This window comes from Pongo pygmaeus, chromosome 3, assembly GCF_028885625.2.
Source record: "Pongo pygmaeus isolate AG05252 chromosome 3, NHGRI_mPonPyg2-v2.0_pri, whole genome shotgun sequence".
Taxonomy (NCBI): domain Eukaryota; kingdom Metazoa; phylum Chordata; class Mammalia; order Primates; family Hominidae; genus Pongo; species Pongo pygmaeus.
Window position 1 is genome coordinate 196,089,752 of NC_072376.2, and position 23,489 is coordinate 196,113,240.

A 23,489-nucleotide genomic window follows, 5' to 3' on the forward strand; every position below is an offset into this window, starting at 1 on the left:
CTGTGATTGCGCCAGTGCCCTCCAGCCTGGGTGACAGAGTGAGACCCTGTATCCAAAAAAAAAAGACTCTGCTATGAGCCAGGCAGTGGGAATGCAGTGATTTACGTGGCCTAGAATTTACATTTCTAATGGGGACGATTTACGCATTAACTCACCTATGCCTTAAAAGGTCATTAAAGTCTAGTATTTTCATGGCATCTGTTAGTAGAAGTGAATTCATCACAGCTAGTTCTTGATTGTTCTCTTTTCCTGTTATGTGCGCTTTGATGTGCATACTCCTAGACCTTATCCAAGAGAGGTGTTGGGGTAGGGGGAAGAAAAAGGAAGAATAAGATAACAGAAGAGATGGAAGGGTGCCCAGAATGTTGATAGATAAGCAGATGAGGCATGAGGACAGAATTCCAAAAAGATGCTATTCCTTCCTGATCGATATGGGAGGAGTGAAGCATACAACAATACTATATATGAATAAGGCCCATCCTCAGAGGCCTGAGAGTCCAGGTCCGTCACTAAGGGGTGCAGAAAAGAGCAAATTATCTTGTGTCCTTCTCCACCTATCTTTCCCAAAATACAAAGGGGGAAATATGGCAATTAGGGGCTTTACAAAAAAAAGGAATTCTTCTTAAAAAGAAGCACCTAGAAGGGGGATGTGTGAAAAGAATACAGGCGTAGTCATTTGCTTTGTTGATATTGAAAATTTATGGACTAAATATATAATATAAATATTTTCAGTGAGCCACATTTTTCTTTCACATTCAAAACTTCCATGAGTCTTTGCTTGCCTGTACCAGCAAGTAGACCAGGTGCCTGCAGGTCATAGGCTTGAAACCTGAATATTTGCCTCATTTGTTATGTTCCAGGGATGGCTGTGTATCTGAATGTATTTTGAAAGACAGTTAAGGCCAAGAATTAGCCTTGGCATTTAATGTATAGATTTACCTTGCGCTTTCCTACGGAATCCATGTAGAAGACATGGAAAAGCAGTTAGAACTGCCTGGTGGCTTTGGAGAACGAAGTGTCTGGTTCTGAGCTCCTTTCATCAATTTTTTCTACTGGGGAAAAAAACAAAAAAAAAACCTTTTTCTTTTTTTTTTTTTTTTCCTGAATCTCCAAGAGACAGCATTGTGACAGAGTGGTTTAGAGCAAGCTCTGGAGCCAGGCAGCCTAGGTTGCCAAGGCGTTACCTTGCCCAAGTTAATCACTCCTCTCCTCTGTGTCCTCATCTGTATTTACTGTCTCAAGTGTTATTACATCATAGAGTTGTGGTGAAGATGAAATGAGAGAATAATATAAGCACTTAGAACGTATTAGGCACAAAGGAAGCCTTTATTATTACCTACAGTGAGCAGGGCTGGCGGCAGAGTGCTTCGTGTGTGTCCCTGGATCATTCTGAACCTGGTCAGAGCTACGAGATAGAGGCCTGGGCCAGAGCTAGAAATTTAGGAATCATTAATACATCAGCCAGGTGTTCATACTCTGTACATTACAGAGCCAGGGCTCATGGAAGAGCTGAAAACAAAGGCGGCATTTTGTGTTTGTGAACATATGTGAATTTTTCTGGGAAGAGAACCCAAAACTTTCACCAGTTTACTCAAAGATCTGAGACCCGGCTGGGCGTGGTGGCTCACGCCTGTAATCCCAACACTTTGGGAGGCCGAGGCAGGCGGATCACAAGGTCAGGAGATCAAGACCATCCTGGCTAACACGGTGAAAGCCCGCCTCTACTAAAAATACAAAAATTAGCCGGGCGTGGTGGCTGGCACCTGTAGTCCCAAGCTACTCGGGAGGCTGAGTCAGGAGAATGGCATGAACCCGGGAGGCGGAGCTTGCAGTGAGCCCAGATGGCGCCACTGCACTCCAGCCTGGGTGACAGAGCGAGACTCCATCTCAAAAAAAAAAAAAAAAGATGTGAGACCCAGAAAAGATTAAGACTTGCCATCTCACAGGAGATATGGTACTACTCATGCCAGGTGTCCCACATGGGTCTTCTTCCAAGATAAATAATTGAAACTCCAGGGAAAGTATTTTATGACTGCAACATTTTACTAGAAAATAGTGGGAGATGTTGTTTTTTGTGATTTTTTTATTTTGAGACAGAGTCTCACTTTGTTTCCCAGGCTGGAGTGCAGTGGTGCAATCTCACCTCACTGCAACCTCTGCCTAACAGGTTCAAGCAATTCTCCTGCCTCAGCCTCCCAAGTAGCTGGGACTACAGGCATGCACCACCACACCCCGCTGATTTTTGTATTTTTGGTAGAGTCGGGGTTTCACCATGTTGGCCAGGCTGCTCTCGAACTCCTGACCTCAAGTGATCCTCCTGCCTCAGCCTCCCAAAGTGCAGAGATTACAAGCGTGAGCCACCGCATCCAGCTCCAGAAAATAGTTTTTTAATGGGTCCCCTTTTATATGTCTAGCACCCATTTTTGTAAGAATTTTATTCTATAAAACAAATTTCAACTTCTTAGTAGATCGAAGGAATGACTTTTCTCTAGTGTCAGAACATACTCGTTAGTTTTCAAACTAATTTTTTGCAGCCTAATATGCATTTCAGCAATTGTTAGGTACATTAATTTTTAAATATGCTGTATTATTTTTATGATTATTATTTCTAATGGCTTCTTACAACATGTCTGCATTTTTTTATTTCCTATTGTGGTTTATATAATGATGCTTATATTGCAGCAATTATTACTTTTAATAATTATTTGAACCTCATATGTTGACATCTCCTTTTAACTTCTTCATTATTTAGAACCAGGTTTTTGTGGTATTATCAGAAAGTTTATTCTTCCATACCAAAATATTCCTTGTTGTTCTTCCCTCTTTGTCTCTTAGCTTTAAGCTCTCAGGCTCACAATTCTCTATGATATAAAATGCAGATGAAAAATCTTGGTATCTTTCTCAGTACAGATATTTTTCTTATGGTTGGTTTTTAGCCTTTTGCAAAACTTGTGTTAAATGTTGCAAATATTTTAAATATTATGTTAATTTTGACCAGCTATATATTTTAAATGTATTTTCTACTTTGCGTTCTACTTCTGATGTTCTGGTGACCCAAAGACCTACCTTTACCTGTAAATCAATCTACAGCTTTGCATAATTGATTCTGTTGGCAAAAATAATCTGATTGGCTGATTAGAAATAATTTTGTCCACCCTTAAAACTGCTAATCCAGATCAGAATTACGTTGTGTTATTTATTTTGGTTGTGCAGGCCTAATGTAAAAGCAAAAGCTTTACTCTCTAACAGTGATCAGCGTTATTAATTTTTGTAAACTGAGAATTTCTGTAGAAATACTACCCTATGAGAATCAGAAACTCCAGAAGTTTTGATGGCACTTTCTTTGTGTTCAAATCATCAATTAAGCTGTTACAGGGTTCTACTAGTTTATATGGCATATAAAGTATATAACATATAGAAGGAATTATAAAGAAATTATATGAATGTTATGCAGTAATACATTTTTGTTTTAATGTTTAAAAGGTAAATTATTTTTATTATTATAATTTCAGAGTAGCACCTAACACCATATCTTCTTCACTGCAATTTTCCTTGCATCATATTATCAATTAGCTGTAAACATGCTTATTTTTAAACACAATTCAAACGCCTCTAATAGAATCCTGTGGCAAAGTGAAGAATCCTTTTACAGACACAGTACAGATATGTCAAAACCATGTACTGTTTTGTTTACACACGTGACAGAACCACCACACCTGAGTGGCCCAACTGAGAGTTACAGTTTCAGTCATTCTGTTAGGAGTTCTGCTACCACTTGCATATGTCAGCAGTGAAAAATAGTCAACATAAGCATCTTTGAAAAGCAATTTTAGATCATTAAAGATGTATCAATTTTGACAAAGCAAGGATATTTGAGGCTTATTAAGAATATATTAGGTCTCCACATTGAGGGAGGCATTTATGTCTCAGTTCAAGGGGAAAGGTATAGCCTAATTGTAGCCTCATGAAACAAGTGGACGGGGCAGGTACAGGTACAGAAAAAGATTCAGTCTTAGTCCTGACTGTTCCTACACACCTTTTGTGAGAAAAAGAGCCTGTTCCAGTAGGTTTCTGAAAATAAACAGGATCTTAGAATAGTCCCTGCTTCCTAATGAACTATATATGTGATAAATCATTGTCTATCTGGCTTGCCGTCAAGAGACACTGGGTAATCATTTTCTAAAGAACTTATATGTGCCTTTTCCAAATATAATGTCAATATATTACGTTTGCTCAAGAGTCTCAATTTCTTTCTTCTTTTTGCTTATTTATTAACTTTTAAAGTTTAATTATTTGTAGATCTCATAGTTGTAAATTTCCAAAGTTCTTTAAGAATAAAGAATTGATTCCATTTGTTCTGCTCAGCTATTATAACGGAGAATGTTGAAATGACGAGAGTGGAGTGCATTCCAAATAATCTGTGAAAAGTAGTGTTAGTTCAGTGAGTTGAAAATGCTGAGTATTTCCTGGAATCATGACTACATTTGCTAAAAATATGAATAGACTGGATTTTTAGGAGATATGAAGTGCATCTCTGTCATGTGATGTGAGTCTTATGTCAGCTGCAGCTATTCAATTTGCATGTAAATTCTGAAAATTTTCTTGTCCCATGTGACACTTCTGAAATGTCTGTCTGTTCTTTTTTCCTTTTTAATTTCCCAAGCTCACTATTTGGATAAGATAGTTAAAGGTACTGTATACTCGCTCTTTGTTGACATATCTATGTGTAGATCTCTATATAACCGTGTATCACTAGGTTTGACAATAGACTGTTTTCCATGCATACTTTTGTAAATTACAAATCAGACTTAAATTATGTAAAATGCCTTGGATTTAAAGTATTGAGACTTAAATGTCTGTGTCTCATTTTTATAATTTTGGGTTATCACAGATTTCATTCCTTTGTAGAAGCGTTAGTTTTCTCTAGAACCAGAAACTGAAGATAATGGCACATTTGCTGTTTTTTGGTTTTGGGGTTTTTTTTTTCTTTCTTTTTTTTTTTGCTTTAAGATCTTCATTGTTGGCAATTCAGCTTAATGAGCTTTAAATTCGAAACTAAAGAATCACCAATACTCTTATCACAGAATAAGAAATTATCAATCTAAAGAAGATTCTGGTTAACATGTTGAGAGAAATCTCGTTTATTTCGTATGGAAACTTCTTTGGTTTTTTTCTAAATGTTTCAAAATATATGTGGTATCATAATTTATGTTTTGTTATTTTTTAAAAGTTATAAATACTATACATTCTATAAAAAAAAAAGAACTGGCTGGGCGCGGTGGCTCACGCTTGTAATCCCAGCACTTTGGGAGGCCGAGGTGGGCGGATCACGAGGTCAGGAGATCAAGACCACGGTGAAACCCCATCTCTACTAAAAAAAAATATAAAAAATTAGCCGGGTGTGGTGGCGGGCGCCTGTAATCCCAGCTACTCGGAGAGGCTGAGGCAGGAGAATGGCGTGAACCCGGGAGGGGGAGGTTGCAGTGAGCCGAGATCGCGCCACTGCACTCCAGCCTGGGTGACAGAGCGAGACTCCCTCTCAAAAAAAAAAAAAAAAAAAAAAAAGAACTGATAACCTTGTTCAGCAGAAAACAGCAGATTCTCACGTCTTCAGTTATCGTAGAAATAGATGGAAAAAGTTTTTTCAGAAGAGAAAATTCCCCTTCCCTTTCTCCTCAGATTACCTACTTTCTATTCCTTGTTTGTGCTTTTCATTAGAATATGAAAATATTCATGGCAATATCCAGGCTTTCAAATACCAACTCTTACGTGCAGTCAGTCAGCTGCCACACCTCCTTGTCAGTGGGGCAATTCAACCTTTCATTTTCATTAAAAACAAAACAAAAAAACACATCTATAAAGAAGATTCACCTTTTATTTATTGAATAATCCGTAAATACAGACGGTAATTGTCTGAACAAAAAGAAGCAGCAAAATTAATCTCTTCCTGACCTGATGGTATCCATAAGTGTAATTTCATTGTACTCTTCCACAAGAGACAGTCAAAGTAGTCTTCTTTCTGTTAACTCTAATCTCAAGAGACAGAATGTCTCTTCGTGATATTTTCTTTTTAAGTTCCACAGTGGAGGAGGGGACACCAATATGTGAATAATTCTTCTAACACAGACTTAAAATAAACATCTTTAAAAATAAATTGTTCCCTTAAATTTTGTCACCGGAACAATAGTAGCATTCAAATGATAAGAAGCTGTAAAACAAACCCCAATTGCTATAGCAAGTATTTTTATTAATATGTTTTATACCAAATTATAAATAGCTCTGTCCACAGAAATCTGATGAATAGCCAGTTATTCTTAGAATTTTAGAGCATTTCTCTCCTTGCTTCTGTCAGTGTCATATCACACTCATAAACAAGGACACCAGAATCTACCCAAGTGTCATCCTCATAAACAGATCACGTTGGCTGCATGCCAGATATCATCAGTAGGAAGTGGCAAAAATTGTTTTTTTTAAATGTCATGTTAGACTGAAACAATTATAGATTTTGGATATATTAAATTATTTTAATTGTTTCCCAAATTTTCCCTCCTTGCCCATAAAAGCAGACAAGATAGGATATAAAGGTAACAGCATAAAAGCCTTAGGGAGATTGTCACAAAATATCACTCTTCGCTATCTGTCTTGAAGCACGTCACTACCGTGTTTTTGTTCAGTCTATCAATGTTTTATTGTGGTCCTTATGGTATTTCATTTTGTCCGTCCTAAGTAATCCAATATGCACAGCTATTACATTTAGTTGGAAATCCTGTTGGTCCTGTCCCATCCGTATGCAGCCTGAATCCTAATGTTTGTTAGAATAGATGCTAAGCTGCTTCACTATTTCCTGGGCTTTGCTTATTCTGTGACAAGGAATGTACTCTTGGCATAAAGTATAGTCATGAATCCTGGCCTATACTTTGTGCAGTTGTTTAATGCTCTGTAATTTCACATGAATGTGCGGCAACTCTGAGGCCAGATAAAATTCATGTTCTCTTTTTGACATCATTCATATCCTCATACCCACTTTCATGCTTTTGGAGTTTGAGGGAATTTTTTTAAGCAACAAGGTGCTTTAAGAAGGCATGTCTTGATAAATGACCAGTAATGTTTAAAACAGATTACAAATCTAGACTAGGGATTCTGAAATTATTTTGTTGAGATGCTTTTCCACACCATACAATATACCTTGTTGCTTGGCTAAAGGGAAAAAATTTAAGTTAATTTTGTCTGGCCTGCAGCTATTTAGTGGATCGTTGCATATATTTCTGTCCTGCACAGGTAAGTGGTGTCTCAAGGGTCAGGCCAATCAAAGATGCCACTTGGATAAGAATTAGATTCCATAGATAACGTTGCTGTTTCTATCCATGTGCAATTACAGTATTTGTGCTGTTTATAAAGGCCTGTTCCCACTAAGTGTCCCTTATCTGTTTATTTTAGGTGCAAAAACTCAATACTCAAATCACTGGTGTTTTCCTTCTTTGTCTCGACAGAGGGTTGTCCTGGTCTGTGCAACAGCAATGGAAGATGTACCCTGGACCAAAATGGCTGGCATTGTGTGTGCCAGCCTGGATGGAGAGGAGCGGGCTGTGACGTAGCCATGGAGACTCTGTGCACAGATAGCAAGGACAATGAAGGAGGTAAGAAATGCTGAGCATGAACACAAGTCTGTGCCAGAGCACAGGTTCGTAAGTGACAGTAAGTACATAGATATCTGTTGCCAAAAAAAAAAAACAAAAAACCTGATCCCCATAGATTAGATTGATTGAAAAATGTGTGAGTGCTGATAGAATGATTTTGCTCTCCATTTTTCCTGAAACAAATGCAAGATTATTATCGTTCGGGAAAAGGCAAGGTAACCAAGCTACTGCATAATGTCCATTGTTCTCCGTTCCTTTTCCTGGTCCCTAGGTGACTCTTCTCCTCAACCACAGTATTTAGGGCTCTATGAATTGGGAGCTCCAAAGCAGTATTTTAATAACTAACATTCCAAAAGATGCAAAGAATTTTCCAGCCTCTTCTGTTGAAAGGCATGGATGGAAAAAACAAAACAGTAACAGAGGACAGTCCCCTGGAAGCTGTACTCTAGTGACGTTTTATCCTTAACTTGATACTCGGTTTAAAAGATGGTGAGATTCCACCCAGTTGAAGCCCTTGGTTAAGAATAATTATTTTCCCCGTTGAGCTCAGCCTCCATGTACTGTATTTTAATTTCAGGGAATAGAGTGAGAGTTGGTGATTACCTCTCCAGTGATGGAATAGTTGGCCCTGATAGCTGTTTTGTTTTGTTTTGTTTTTTGAGATGGAATTGCACTCTTGTTGCCCAGGCTGGAGTGCAATGGCACGATCTCAGCTCACGGCAACGTCCACCTCCCGGGTTCAGGTGATTCTCCTGCCTCAGCCTCCCGAGTAGCTGGGATTACAGGCATGTGCCACCACACCTGGCTAATTTTGTATTTTTAGTAGAGACGGGGTTTCTCCATGTTGGTCAGGCTGGTCCCGAACTCCCGACCTCAGGTGATATGCCCACCTCAGCCTCCAAAGTGCTGGGATTACAGGCGTGAGCCACCGCACCCAGCCAGCTGTTCAGTTTTGACATAGCTTTAGCGCTGCATTTTTAGGAGGGCTGTAGTTCCTATCCGGGCCTCCGTGGACACTTGCCCCGTGGGTTAGGTTGTGTTTCCCTACCACTCCACCAGCCCCAGCCATTCTCCCTGCTCTTTTTGAGACTGTACACACGGACGATAAAGCATTGGTTAGAGTGTAGGTTTTGGAGCACACAGATATTCACTGAACCATGTAGTAATCATGTGACCTCAGACAAAATCTGTAATCACTTTAACCTCAATTGCCACATCTGTAAAATAGGAATAAAAGAGTTTTTGAAAGGATTAAATGAGAAAATGCATGTGAAGTATGTAGCATATTGCCAGGCACAGAGCCTGCTCTAAGTGGCAGCTGTGATTATCCAGTTTCCCTTCTTTTGCTTTCAAAAGTGCTCATCTTGACTAAGTGAACTTCATAGAAGGTTGTCGGAGAAGATTGAATATCCTTTACCTTTCTATACCTATAGAGGGCCTAAACTACTATTCTGTAGGAAACAGAGCGACCAGAACCAACCCCTCAACCTCCCTTCCAATCCAGAACACACACTCACACACACACACACACAGAGACACACACACACACACACACACACACACACACAGAGACACACACACAAGCAAGCCTGGGCCGACAGTCATTCTCAAAGCAAATGTTATTTGTGCCTTATCCTTCTGACAAGGTGCTGCAATTCTCTCCTTTAGTTTCTAGCAGACTGTTCACTGTTTTCTCTTAACTTGGACGGTCAAGAAACTTGAGCCACAAATTCTGAGCTAAAGCCTTTCCTTTCTGCTCCTGATAGATTTAGGCAGCCCCTAGCCTTCACAGCTTTTCCTGCTTAATAATACCTTGTTGCCCCTGACTCCTCTTAACCGTGTGCTTTATAGACATGGCAGCATTAATCCTCTCAAAACCACAGTACAGATGGCACCTCTCTTCGTTACTTGCCCCCAAAGAACCCCCTACTCCAATGTTGCTATTGCCTAGGGAGGAAGGAGAGCTTCTCTTTCTCCTTGATCATATAGTTCAGATTTTGCTTCTAAGAGAAGATTGCATTGAGGAGTTCACAGAGTCTCTCAGAGGGAAGCGGGCTGTAGGACCAAGTCTGCAGAGACACTGCCGAGTAATTTAGGGGCTAATCAACTCTTTAGTATTATTATCAGCTAAAGAGGTTTTTCCTTTTCCTCAAAATTTATCAACTGTGAATTGGCCTCATTCCCCTTTGTTTATTCTGATTAGCATGAAACTATGCTATCTCTAGGCTCCCCTCTCGGAGGGGAAATCTGAGCTGACAGAAGACCTCCTGTGGATTCTCTGCTTATCTCACATAATTTGTATTCTGCCCCTAACCTAATTTTGCTGATCTTCTAAGAAGGAATCTCAGTGCCAGCCTTCTTATGCCCTGAGATTGTAACCTGGATGCTTTATAACCTAAGCCAGCGGGTTCTTTGAACTTAAGCAAAAGCTACATGTATAAAGACGGTATTTTTCATACCAAACCCCAAATCAAAACACAAAAGATGGCAATAAAGGATGTCAATTATATGAAGACAGTCTAACAGAATGTTTAAGAACTATAAATCCACTCCTTATTTAGGACTAGACTGGATTTTATTAGACTGAAATTCTAGGATATATGGTGACTGACTGTAGTGTTATAGATCCATTGTCTAAGTTTAGTTATCAAAATGGTGACTTATCCAGAGAGTAGCTAAGTAACTTGATTTAGCATATTAAGGAACTCAGGAGGAGGAGAGGGTGAAAAGCTCAATGTGGCCCTAGTCAGCAGTTGAACACTCCCAATAGATAGCTACTATAGTTTGAGCAATTTTGTAGAACACAGTGTTTGTAAAAGAAGAGCAAAGGAAGTTGCGTACCATTCCCAGAACTAAAGAAGAAGTATCTAAAAATTTTAGAAGGGACATCCATCATATAGGGAGATCTTGAAATATCTTCTTAAGCCAAGCATCTTCCTTCCCCTGCAAAATTTATTTTACTTCACCCAGTCAAGTTTGCCCCATCACCACTGTTGAATGCTAAAGAGTTTAAACATCTGAATCTCACTAAATAGGTGTTCTTCCTTGCCTTTATGTATGTCTGTCCCCCTTTATCTCTAAAAAGCTGCTTTAGAAGGGAATTCCTTATGAGGAATAGGAAGAACATAGATGGGGGCAACTTATCTTCAGCCACCCTTTTAACACCTGTGCTGCTTTCCAATAGGACCTTGTTTCTTTTCAGACAAACAGCTATCATGTACACTGGGTAACTGTAGCTTTTCAGAGCTAAGGGCAATCTGTTACCCATAATAAGGGCCCTGACAAAGATCTCCACTCTCTATGAAATCAGTAAGGTATCCCCCTCATCTGCTTCTCAAATCCAGCTCCAGGTACTAAATAGAGGCTTTTGGAGCAGATCCTTTTGACAGAGGCAAGCAATGGATTACTAGATTTTTAAATCACACAGTGGAAATCAGAAACAATGCTCACTGAACCAGATAATTGTGGATAACATCCCCAATGGGGCATGTAGACACTTTGGGAGCAACTAGTTGCTGTCCTATCCTAATTGAGAAAGCTTTTAGAGCAAATGATCACCGGTACCTACACATGGCTTATAAATCTTTCTTCTTCAACTCCAACTTTACTTATAAAGACAACAATCTTCTAAATTGAGCATTTGTTGCTCATATCCCAAAACACTCTAATCGTGAAGTTGCTGAGACCAGAGAATAGGAAGGTGAAGAGATGGGAGCTGCTCACTCCTGAAGGAAGTGCGATCTGGAGTGGGGGTTAAGACAGTGACTGTTCACCACAGTCTTCAGTTCCTCGAGTACCTCTTTTCACCACCCATTTGCATTGAAGTCTGCCCTGTCTCACAGTGAACTCTACCACAGACTTCCACTCCCCCTCAACAGGAAAACCTTTTCTTTTTTCAAGGTTCTACTTGACCATTTTTAGCAGGAGAGACCCTGGTCGCACATGTGAAAAGTTCAGCTCAAACATTATTACACGTAAAAAAAATTATTAGCTTATATAACTGAAAAATTCAGATAGAGCTGCACCCAGGTGTTCAAATGATGACACCAGAAACTTAGGTATATTCATCTGTTAACTCTGCTTTCTTCTACCTTAGAATCATTCTCAGGCCATCTCTTCCCCAGAAAGGCCACCACCAGCTCTGAGTTTACATTTCACTTCCTAATAACTCCACCACAAAGAAGACACACCTTTCTTCATGGTTGTGTGTGTCCTGGGCCTGAGCCTCACTCTCGTTGGTCTGAATTAGGTCACCTGCCCAAAGGAAAACTGAAGTGCTGTCACCAGAAGAAAGGGGCTTGGATGCTGGGCAGGCAGAAAAACAGTCTACTATGGGAAAAAGAATAGCTCTCCATAGCATTCAGCTTTAGTACAGTCAGAACATGTACTGCAGTAACTAGTTCATATGCTTATGGACTGGCACTTTCAGAAGGAATCTTCTTCTATCTCCTCCTTCCTTGCCAAAGTATAGCCTTTTGACTTGACAAGAATACCAGTGCTGAACCTGTGATGTGCTTTTTTGTGCCCAAGATTAGCAAGGCTGCTATCTAATTCTCCCCATATACTTTTAAAAGCATCATTGCTTTTATTTAGCCTGCTGCGAAAACTCTCATTCAGCAAGGGGTTGCTTGACTTTAAATAGCTCTCCAAATGATGGTCTCACTATGCAAGCACCAAAAGGCAATAGCTTGCCAGAGATAATTCTATCTCTACGGAAACTTAAGATACTTTTTAACAAGATGATTTCTCCACAGTGCATTGTCCCTGGCAGTCATTTCCAAGCTCCCATCTTCTCCAGAGGGAGATCTAGTCAGTTTCCTTTGACACCTTGCATCCCTGTCTGGTCCTCCAGTGGCCAGCTCCCCTGTGGGTACCTGAGGCATGAGACTCAAGCCCTGTCCTGGAGACAAGCTGGTTGAGGGCACAAGAATGACTTTAAAAGATACATACTAAACTTTATGCAAGAATGGTGGAATACCAAAGCATAACTCCTGCCAAGAATGATACATCGTACCAGTAAAATAGAGTTCTTTTTTTTTTCTTTTTTTTTTTTTTTTGAGACGGAGTCTCGCTCTGTCTCCCAGGCTGCAGTGCAATGGCGTGGTCTCGGCTCACTGCAAGCTCTGCCTCCCGGGTTCAAGTGATTCTCCTGCCTCAGCCTCCCGAGTAGCTGGGACTACAGGCACCCACCACCACACCCGGCTAATTTTTGTATTTTTAGTAGACACGGGATTTCACCATGTTGGCCAGGATGGTCTCAAACTCCTGACCTTGTGATCTGCCCCGCCTCAGCCTCCCAAAGTGCTGGGATTACAGGCGTGAGCCACTGCGCCTGGCCTAGAGCTGTCTTTTATCCTTTAGAATTATTACTTTGTTGGGGGTATATCAGGAAGATGTACCTAAAACAGGCAATTTTTTCAAGTCTCTAGGGGCTGATTACAGTTGAGAAGAAAGCACAAGTCAACCGAGGTTATTCAGAAATAAGAAAGATAGAAATAACAAATAAATAATTAGATAAATAAGCAAAATAAGCAAAAATACAATTCGAACTGCAAGAAAGCTGGGTGCAGTGGCTCATAGCTGTAATCCTACCACTTAGGGAGGCTGAGAAGGGTGGATTACTCGAGCCCAGGAGTTTGGTATCAGCCTGGCCAACATAGCAAGACCCCATCTCTACAAAAAATATAAAAATCAGCCAGGCGTGGTGGCACATGCCTATAGTCCCAGCTACTCAGAAGGCTGAGGTGGGAGGATCACCTGAGCCTGGGGAGGCCAAGGCTGCAGTGAGCCATGATCGCACCACTGCACTCCAGGCTGGGTAAAAGAGTGAGACCCTGTCTCACACACACACACACAAAAACAAACTGCAAGAAAAAGTAGGAATGTGCTATCACTAGAAAAGGGGAGTGAAGGATTGAAAACAAATGGATGAAATATTAATATAAACATGAGAGTGAGTATAATGAATGGAGAGATCTATATTTGTAGATTACTAAATGAAAATAAGGAAATGTTTGAAAATAGAATTTTTAAAAATCTAGCAGGAAGATGGGACTATTATGTTCTCTAAAAACAGATTTAAAAATAAAAATAATGAAATGGCAGGAAACAGCACTGGAAAGGAAGCGGGGAAGAGGGAGTTTAAAAAAAAAAAGAAGAAATTACAAGAGATCACAAGTATTTCCCAAAATGAATCCAGATATTATCAGACATAGAGTGGTGCTTACAGTCTCAGAGCGTTACGCTGTATTATCCAGGTAGATGATGGTCTGGGGGGAAATTACTATTAATTTGAAAGACTCTACTGGATCCTACCTAAAGTAAGAAGGAGATTCAGGTTACTCTGAACCCTTTGGCTATCCACAGAATTTTTAGAGGATGGTGAATCCCATTCTGGGGGAAAAAAATCCAGCTTGTGCCCTATAAAGCAAAGGACTTCAGTAGCTTCCTGCTAGGACTCAAGGAACATAAGGTTTAACCACTGCATCTTAATGGGTTTTAGAAGAAGAGGAAAATCAGAGCCACACGGGTTGGTACTAAAAGTCTCCCCTCCTTTTTTTTTTTGAGACGGAGTCTTGCTCTTCTTGCCCAGGCTGGAGTGCAATAGCATAGTCTCAGCTCACTGCAACCTCTGCCTCCTGGGTTCAAGCAATTCTCCTGCCTCAGCCTTCCGAGTAGCTGGAATTACAGGCGCTTGCCACCAGGCCTGTCTAATTTTTGTATTTTTAGTAGAGACGAGGTTTCACCACATTGGCCAAGCTAGCCTCGAACTCCTGGCCTCAGGTGATCCACCCACCTCGGCCTGCCAAAGAGCTGGGATTACAGGCGTGAGCCACCGCGCCCGGCCTGAAAGTCTCCCCTCTCTTTTACACCCGTGCCCATCAGCTGCCACCTGAAGCTTAAGAATTGTGGACGTGGGCACTGCATGGCATCTCTTTAGAAACAGGACTCCGGGCTACATGTCTTTCCAGGTTAAGAACCCCTGCATTAAGGCAAGGGGTTTTATTAGTAGTCATGCTACACAGATACTACACTCTATCAGAAGAGTTAGCCACCATCAGTAACTTGGTGGGCATCTCAGTGAATTCATGTGCACATTTATGTTATTAAACTTAAATAAATACTATTCTAAATTTGATTCTTCCAAGAACGATATCTTAGAGATTTTTTTCATGCCCATACACATAGGCCTATCTCACTCTTTACAACAGAAACCTGGTGTACTAATTAATTTCACCACTGCTACACTGACCATAATTTAATTGTTTCTAATTTTTTTGCCCTTAGTATGGAGACGAATCTGTAGCGAATTTGTGTGTGTGTGTGTGTGTGTGTGTGTGTGTGTGTGTATCTGCATATAAATCTTTCTGTAAATGTACAAATATTTCTTTAGGATGGATTTTTAGAGGTGAACTTGCTGGTTCAAAAGGTATTTTAATTTTTAATTTTGATAGCTACTGCTCAATTGCTTTGCAACACTTCATCAATCTGAAAGTGTTCATAGTCTATCTGTAATTATTGTAAGTAAACAAAAATGTTCAACAAAATGAAAAATATCAATTTTGTCTGATGAATGAAAATGACCCCATTTTTGTCATTTTAATTTGCATTTTCCTAATTACTAGTTAGATTGATGATCTTTATATTTATTTCTTTTCTTGCTAATTGCTTATTTATTTCCCTTGTTTTTTTCTATTGAGCTGCTTGATATTTTCTTTTTAACTCTTAGGACTTCATTATATATTCCACTTATTCTTTGTTAGGTGTGTTGCAAATATTTTATTGCAGGTTTTCACTTATCTTTTAACTTTGTAATTTATGGTGCATGCAGAAGCTTTCAGTTGATATGACATAAATTTTTCTGAGGTTTATCTTTTTAGTCGTGACTTCTGGGTTACGTGTCTTTTAAGTAGAGCCTTTCTGAGATTAGACATAGTGTTATAGGATTTCATATAATTTCTTCTAATACTTTTTATAATTCCATGGATTGCTTAATATTCAATTAATCAAGAATATTTTTAAGTACCTATTGGAGTAAAAAAGAAATAGGAATTCAAGGATTAGCATAGTGTCTGAGGGTAGGGAAAGCATGATAGAAAAAAAGCAGGGCATCTCTCATGTGCTTCTAAGCCTTTTCAACTGTTTAGAATTCACAATCTTTAAGAACTTAATTCATTTTTTCCTTCATTTAGCAAATGTATTAAATGCCTACTTGGCTCCAGCAAGTGTGCAAGGCTCTGGGGATACGACAGTAGGGATGGACAGTGAACTAGATGAGCCCTCAAGGAGCTTAATGAGACAGTTGTCTGAGATGATTGCTGAAGGATTTGAGGGCTATGTGGAGAAGTTAGAGAGAAGGTTAGAGATCTCCGGGCAAAGGAAATGATTATGGTGAAAGGTCTTATAAGCCACGTTAAGGAGTTGTGACTTTACTCAGAAGGCAATGGAGACCAAGTAAAGGAAGCATTTTAGCCAGAGAAGTGAAATAATCAGATTTGGTTTCTATAAGGGTACTCTGGCTAACATGTAGAGAATGGATAGTTGGGGCAAGACTGGAACCTGGGAAAACACACTGTTATTAAGAATTTGTCAAGAGAGGACCATGGTGGCCTGATGGGTAGTTTCAGGGAAAGAGAAAGAAATAGACTAATTCAAGAGAGATTTGAGATGAAGAAAAGAAGCAACTGGTGATTGATTAGGTGCCAGAAAAAGGAAGAGACGAGGAGTCCAGGATAACGTTCAGGTTTCTATGAGAAGCTGAGCAGGGTGGATGGTGGAACCATTCATTGAAATAGGAAATTGAGCAGCAGCGTGTTTGGAGGAGAAGATCATATACAGACATGTTAAATCATATTACACATGTTAAGTTTTAGATGCCTGTGCAATATCCAAGCCAGATATCTAGAAGGCAATTTGTGGCTTTGTAGTTCAGGAGAATGACCAGCCTGGAGTCATTAGCATTGAAATGATGTGAGCATGAGGTCCAAAGCCACCAGGAGAGCCCTGATGTAGACAACCAAGAATGTGTGGAAAACCTAGCATGTTCCCAGTCCAGAAATGAATGCATATTTCAGTTGGTTTCATGCATATTACAGAATGTGACTGAAAAGAATAACAAAAGTTACACCTGTATACTTTTAAAATTCTGAATTCCACAAATAAAATATTACATGGGAATTTCTAATTTAGACTTGAAACTTGGAGGTTGAGGGGTGGGGGGGAGGTACCAAATACTGTAGGGAAGGACAGTGGGTATCAATCATCTTTTGAGTAAAAAAGAGAATTCATGACTTTTTATACAGTCTGTAAACCAAGGTTTTGAAAAACAAAACTATCCATAGCTCCTTGAAAGAAGAAAGTGAGAGTATTGACAAGCAGCATAAAGCCAGCATAGAAGGTAACCTAGGAAAAGACCTGTAGTGAAGAGTTTTAATAATCCAACAAAATGTGTATTGTTTAAATTTGCCAAAAAAAAAGAAAATCAAGAGTGATGTAAAGAATAATAGGAAATAGGACAGGATAGAGACCTTGAAGCGGGACCAGGGATTGGCAAACAGTGGCCTCTGAGCCAAAGCCTGATTTTCTTAATAGTTTTATTGGAGCACATTCATGCCCATTCATTGACATATTGAAGGCAGAGTTGAACAGTCGTCATAGACACTGTATGGCCCACAAAGCTGAACGTATTTACAAAATCACTTTGCCAGCCACTGTGAAAGACCAGTGAAAATGCCCGAAGAAAGACAAGAGCACGTTTAAAAATAATGGACAGAAAAGCTAACAAGAGCAATAATAGTACAGACTGAGTGGAGGGACGCATAAACAGTGTGAGCTACTTTACATCAGAGTACCACGTAGATTGCAGAGCCTAAACGGAAGAAAGACAGGCTCTTAACTGATCACTGTAGTTATTATTCAGCGGGTTTTGAACATTTCTGATTTATGTAGATTTTTATGATTAATGCTATTAGATATGGCTTCTATACCAATATAAATTTAAGCCAACCTAATATTCCTGAAACTAAAGTGGAATCTCGATGATTTTTGAGAAGCTATTCCACAAAGACAATTTTACTACACTATACGTTTGGGCAAGTGGGTAATCAACTTAGTTATACTAGATAGCCTTAGCTGCCGTATAAATACAGACCAAAAAATGAAAAATGTTTTCTCAAGTTATAGGAAGCCAGATTCATAACCATCCGTCACTTGCTTGGGCAAGTTACTGATAAACTCTGCAGAAAAATAACAAACAGTGTGTCCCTGCACCTTGGCTGTTGAAAATGAGATCTTTCTCTGATTGGTGTTAGCAGAGAGGCTTGTAAAAATGCATTTCCAACTGATTAGTTCAGAAGGTGTCAATCTCATACAGTTTTATGACCTGCAGTCTACATGCCAGATGTACATTTGCTTTTTATAAACTAACAAAGATGAATGACTAAATTTGAGCATTCCTGTTTGGCAACTGTACCATCTATTGCCTAAGGGAAGACACTGTGGGAGCATTATGGCGGGGGAGAAGAGGGTAAGGAGCACTTAACCCTTAACTTACCAGATTAATGGAGAAAAACAATATTTGGAAATACTTTTCTTATTGAATCATTTCTACTTTTGCTGAAGAATGACTACAAGGGAAAACCTGCAAGAATATCAGATATTTGTGTTGTTATTCTCCCAAGCATAGGTACCCATTCTAAATCCATCAAGTAAGAACTAAAGGTACTATATCATCAAACACGTTTGAAAGATTCATCATAAACATCAACATGTAACTATGAATTGGGATGGAAAGGTTGAGGTTTTAAAAAATTTTTTTGTTTGTTATTTTGGGTTTTTTTTTTTTTTTTTTTTTTTTTTTTGAAACAGGGTCTCTCCCTGTCACCCAGGCTAGAGCACAGTGGTGGGATCATCTCTCACTGCACCCTCGAGCTCCTGGGCTCAAGTGATCCTCCCACCCCAGCCTCCCAAGTAGCTGGGACTTCAGGTGCACACCACCATACCTGGCTAAGTTTTCTAACTTTTTGTAGAGATAGGGTCTCGCTATGTTACCCAGGCCTGTCTTGAATTACTGGGCTTAAGTGATCCTCCCAAAGTTCTGGGATTACAGGCATGAGCCACTGTGCCTGGCTAATTGTTTTTTTGAAGCCAGAAATGATGTTGGAGCAGTAGGTCAACAGTCTACTACTTTAGAATTCTGAATCTTAACAACTATGCTTCTATTTCTTTGAGAGAGAGGGAGAAAAAGTGTTTTACATTATTATTATATATCCTCATGACAAATAAGCCAGTAGCATAGTGTAGTCTTTCTTCCACTAGAAATATTGAGAAATATTTATACATTTTTCATCTTCATGCCCTTTTGCCTAGGAAAGTAATATTTTGATAAAATGATATGAAATTTCCAAACTCAGTTTCATTTGATTTTCTTTTATTTTTTTTTTTTTGTTTGAGACGGAGTCTTGCTCTGTCATCCAGGCTGGAGTGCAGTGGCGCAATCTCAGCTCACTGCGACCTCCACCTCCTGGGTTCAAGCAATTCTCCTGCCTCAGCCTCCCAAGTAGCTGGGATTACAGGCACCCACCACCACGCCCCTCTAATTTTTTTGTATTTTTAGTAGAGACGGGGTTTCACCATGTTGGCCAGGCTGGTCTCGAACTCCTTACCTCAGGTGATCCACCCTCCTCGGCCTCCCAAAGTGCTGGGATTACAGGTGTGAGCTACCGCGCCTGGCTTAATTTTCTTAAAACATGATTTTAGGTTTTTTCCAGAGAAATAAACATGCAGGTTCAAATGATTAACAACTCATTATCTTAGAAATATAACAGACATGAAAATACATGCTATCATAAGGAAACCGTGTGTAATCAGATCTGCTTATCAGAAATCCTGACCCACACATTTTCGTGTGTATGGAAATTATGGTAACAAAAAACTTAAAATATTAGTGTGAAAAGAGTCCAACTTCATAAATTTAATTCAGGTATTCACTTATTAAGCCTTTCCCCCCTCCCCCAACTACAAAGGAAATAGTGAAGAGATTTTTAGTTACTGTCTCTGGATAAGCTAGGTCTCTGTCAATTTCAGGTGACAGAAAATTGGATTCAAGCAGACTTAAGGAAAAAGGGAATGCCTTAGTTTCTATAACTGAAAAGCCCAGGAGGTCAAGCGCAGCTTATGGCAAAAACCTCAAAGGTTTTTGTGTCTGTGTCTGACCTGTTAGTTTTTGCTCCAGCCCTTGCTCCGCTTGCCTGGGGATGGCTCCATTCCCAGCAGCTTCTATAATGGCAGCAAGGTGGCTGCAGCAATCCCAGCCACACAGCCTCACAGATCAAGCCTGGTGGAGGGGTAAGAATCGCTTTTTAGATTGTTTGTGAAATTCACTCTTGTTAGACATGTTAGGTCACCTGTACATTTCTGAACCAAACAGGAAGGGAAGGTTATGCACGTGGCCTGAGAGGTGCGGAAGGCCGGATATGCAAACGAAAAGTTTCATCTGTTGCCCGAAGAAAGGGAAATGGGTCTGGGGAAGCACAGCGTCCACTACGTTTATTCTTCAGACGGCCAAAATGACCTGCTGAGCCAGGCCTCCTCACGTCTTGTTTCTTACCTGACTGTGTTGTTGCTGACCTGCCTTTTAGACTGGGCAATTTAATTCAACTTTGTCTGTTTTCTTTTATCTCAGTTTGCTGTCAGATAATGAAGGGGCAAGCTAATATTCTATTAATAAGAATAGCCTAACTTAAATCAATGGCTAGTATAGTTTTTGGAAAAAAAAAAAAAAAAGACTTTTGTTTAATTGTGTAAATAAAACATAATGGTCATCTAGATATTTTCAGCTGAGCTTGCTATCACAGTGGTCAGACCCAGACTTGATACTTAAGTTGAAAGATTTTAAAACTATTTTGTCAGTTCTCCTAAGAGTGATTAAAGTCTTCAGAAACTGATATTTTTATTAATCTATACCAATAAATGTAACTACCAAGGAGATAAAAATTCATGTTTTCAGCTCGGCTCAGTGGCTCACACCTATAATTCCAGCACTTTGAGAGACCTAGGCGGGTGGATCACTTGAGGTCTGGAGTTCGAGATGAGCCTGGTCAACATGGTGAGACCCCGTCTCTACTAAAAATACAAAAGTTAGCCGGGCATGGTGGCAGGTGCCTTTAGTCCCAGCTTCTCAGGAGGCTGAAGCAGGAGAATCACTTGAACTAGTTAGGCGGAGGTTGCAGTGAGCTGAGATCGTGCCACTGCACTCCAGCCTGGGTGACAGAAGACTCAGTCTCAAAAAAAAAAAAAAAATTCATGTTTTTCAACTGGTCAGTAAAGCCTGACCTTAAAGGATAATGTTATCAAATGATCATAACCTGAAACACTCAACCACTAATGGATGGTTATAGCTTTTAAACAGGATACTTACATGGGCCATTGAGTATAGTTTCCTTTTGATGTTCCTGGAGAAAGCACTGGCAAATTCTTCTCATCCATTATTTTTTTTATGTCATCAATACTATAGGTCAATTTTTCATGATGGATTTCTTATTATTTCTAATATTATGGCTGATTTACATTTACCACATTTTAATTAATACCTCCATTTTAGTGAGTGTATTCTAGGAGTCCAGGCTCTTTAAAATTTGGGAAATGCCTGATTTTATCTGGAACACACTTAACCTTCCTTAGAATAACTTTTTTTTTTTTTTTTGAGACAGTTTTGCTCTGTTGCCCAGGCTGGAGTGCAGTGGTGCGATCTCAGCTCACTACAATCTCCGCCTTCCAGGTTCAAGTGATTCTCCTGCCTTAGCCTCCTGAGTAGCTAGAACTACAGGCACCTGCCACCATGCCTGGCTAATTTTAGAGATGGGGTTTCACCATGTTGGCCAGGCTGGTCTCAAACTCCTGACCTCAGGTGATATGCCCACCTCAGCCTCCCAGAGTGCTGGGATTACAAGCATGAGCCACTGTGCTGTCCAGAAGAGCTATTTTATTGAAAGGTGGTTGGCTAATCTCATCCATTTTATATTGATTTGTGTTTGCTACACTTCATAAACTTTCACTTTCTGACCCTCTCCCAAATTTTAGAGCTTCGTCCTACATAGATTCCTATTTACTTTACACACTTACTGTGCTAACTCCTAGTCCATTTTCTCTAAAATATAGAATATTTGAGTAGCTTTACTTACAACTAATCCATATTCCTTCATACTACTACTCATAGATTGTTCTAATCACTAATTTTTTTATTTCTTACTCAGAACAAACATTATGGGATTCTTTTCAACCATCTCTAATCCAAATATTTACTCTCTATGAAGGCAGATGCAAGTAGATTTATGTGTCACGTAATGATGGGGATATGTTCTGAGATAGTTGTTGTTAGGCAATTTCATCATGGCATGTACTTATGCAAATCTAGATGGCACAGCCTACTACACTCCTAGGCTACTCATCTGTACGGCATGTTACTCTACTGAATACTGAGGCAGTTGTAACACAGTAGTATTTGTGTATCTCAGCCTAGAAAAGGTACTGTAAAAATACAGCATTATTATCTATGGGACCACTCTTTTATATGTGGTCTGTCGTTATGTGGCATATGACTATTGTATTTCTATTTCTTCTGGTTTCAGAAAGTATGCCTCCTAGAAATTACTATCAGATAGTCAGTGGGAAATCACTTGATGTGAAAAAAAAAAACAGTCAAGAAACAAAACTGATTCTACATTATGGCACCAAAAGGAAAATTCTCTTACTGGGGAACATTTCTCTCTACAGATGGACTCATTGACTGCATGGATCCCGATTGCTGCCTGCAGAGTTCCTGCCAGAATCAGCCCTATTGTCGGGGCCTGCCGGATCCTCAGGACATCATTAGCCAAAGCCTTCAATCGCCTTCTCAGCAAGCTGCCAAATCCTTTTACGATCGAATCAGTTTTCTTATAGGATCTGATAGCACCCATGTTATACCTGGAGAAAGTCCTTTCAATAAGAGGTTAATGTTTCTTTTCCGTATGTAGATTTGTAATGATGTTATCAACAGTTACATATACTTTATGTGAAATACTCATGACTGTGAACCTGAGGAAAGTGCTGTTTTTTAAATACAGTTTTTCCTCTTTCTGCAGATTCTTCACCAAACTTTGCATTTCAAGCATTTTTGACACAGTTCACATACTTTGTCAATTTCAGTACCTGAGACATAACAGGACATTACATTAAAGAGTCAATAAATCTTCATTTAACTAGTTGATTTTGTTAGCACAGTTGGAAATGTTTCAAAAGAAGCAGTGAAAAGACCCCAAAAGGCAAAACAGAAGTGCACTTTTTTTTTTTAGCTGAGCTCACTAAATAACATAAATTATGAATTAATACAATGGAACTGCTGACGGCATGGCAGTAAGATTGCATAAGCTGTTTGGTGCTTTACAGAGCAGTAATGACCTGAAAGTAAAGCAGTAAGTGAAAGCAGGTGTCTTGTGTCTCACTGAGCAAAAGAAGATGATTTACACCAGAACTCCTGGGTCTGCAGTAATTTAACGGCATTAATGCAGTTATAGCCAGCAGTTGATTCAAAGTTGTTGTACAAATGTTCCTTATTGCCCCCTTAAATCTTATACTTCTTGGTCCCTGAAGATTTACTGATTGCTTCAGAATTAATTGGAAAGTCTACTTTTCTTCATGTAAGCACCATATATATGACTTATGAAAAAAGCACAGAGTTTATCATTTTAAAAATTCATCTCTAAATTATTAGTCTTGAGAACACTCCAAAAAACAGATTGCCACAAATTAAAACCCAGGATAAACACAAGCCCTTTAGAGAATATGCATTACACTGAATTAAAAGGGACATTG

General features: G+C 39.5%; 1 protein-coding gene across 17 annotated transcripts in view; it reads left to right on the plus strand.

The window, feature by feature from the left end:
- TENM3 (teneurin transmembrane protein 3) overlaps nucleotides 1–23,489 on the plus strand; it is a 651,439-nt gene that overhangs the window by 556,378 nt on the left and 71,572 nt on the right. For all 17 annotated transcript variants that reach the window (XM_063664302.1, XM_063664304.1, XM_054484271.2 and 14 more), the window contains 2 exons: nucleotides 7,491–7,637; nucleotides 22,410–22,626. In XM_063664302.1, the coding sequence (XP_063520372.1) occupies nucleotides 7,491–7,637; nucleotides 22,410–22,626 (364 nt within the window). The remainder of the gene's footprint in view (nucleotides 1–7,490; nucleotides 7,638–22,409; nucleotides 22,627–23,489) is intronic.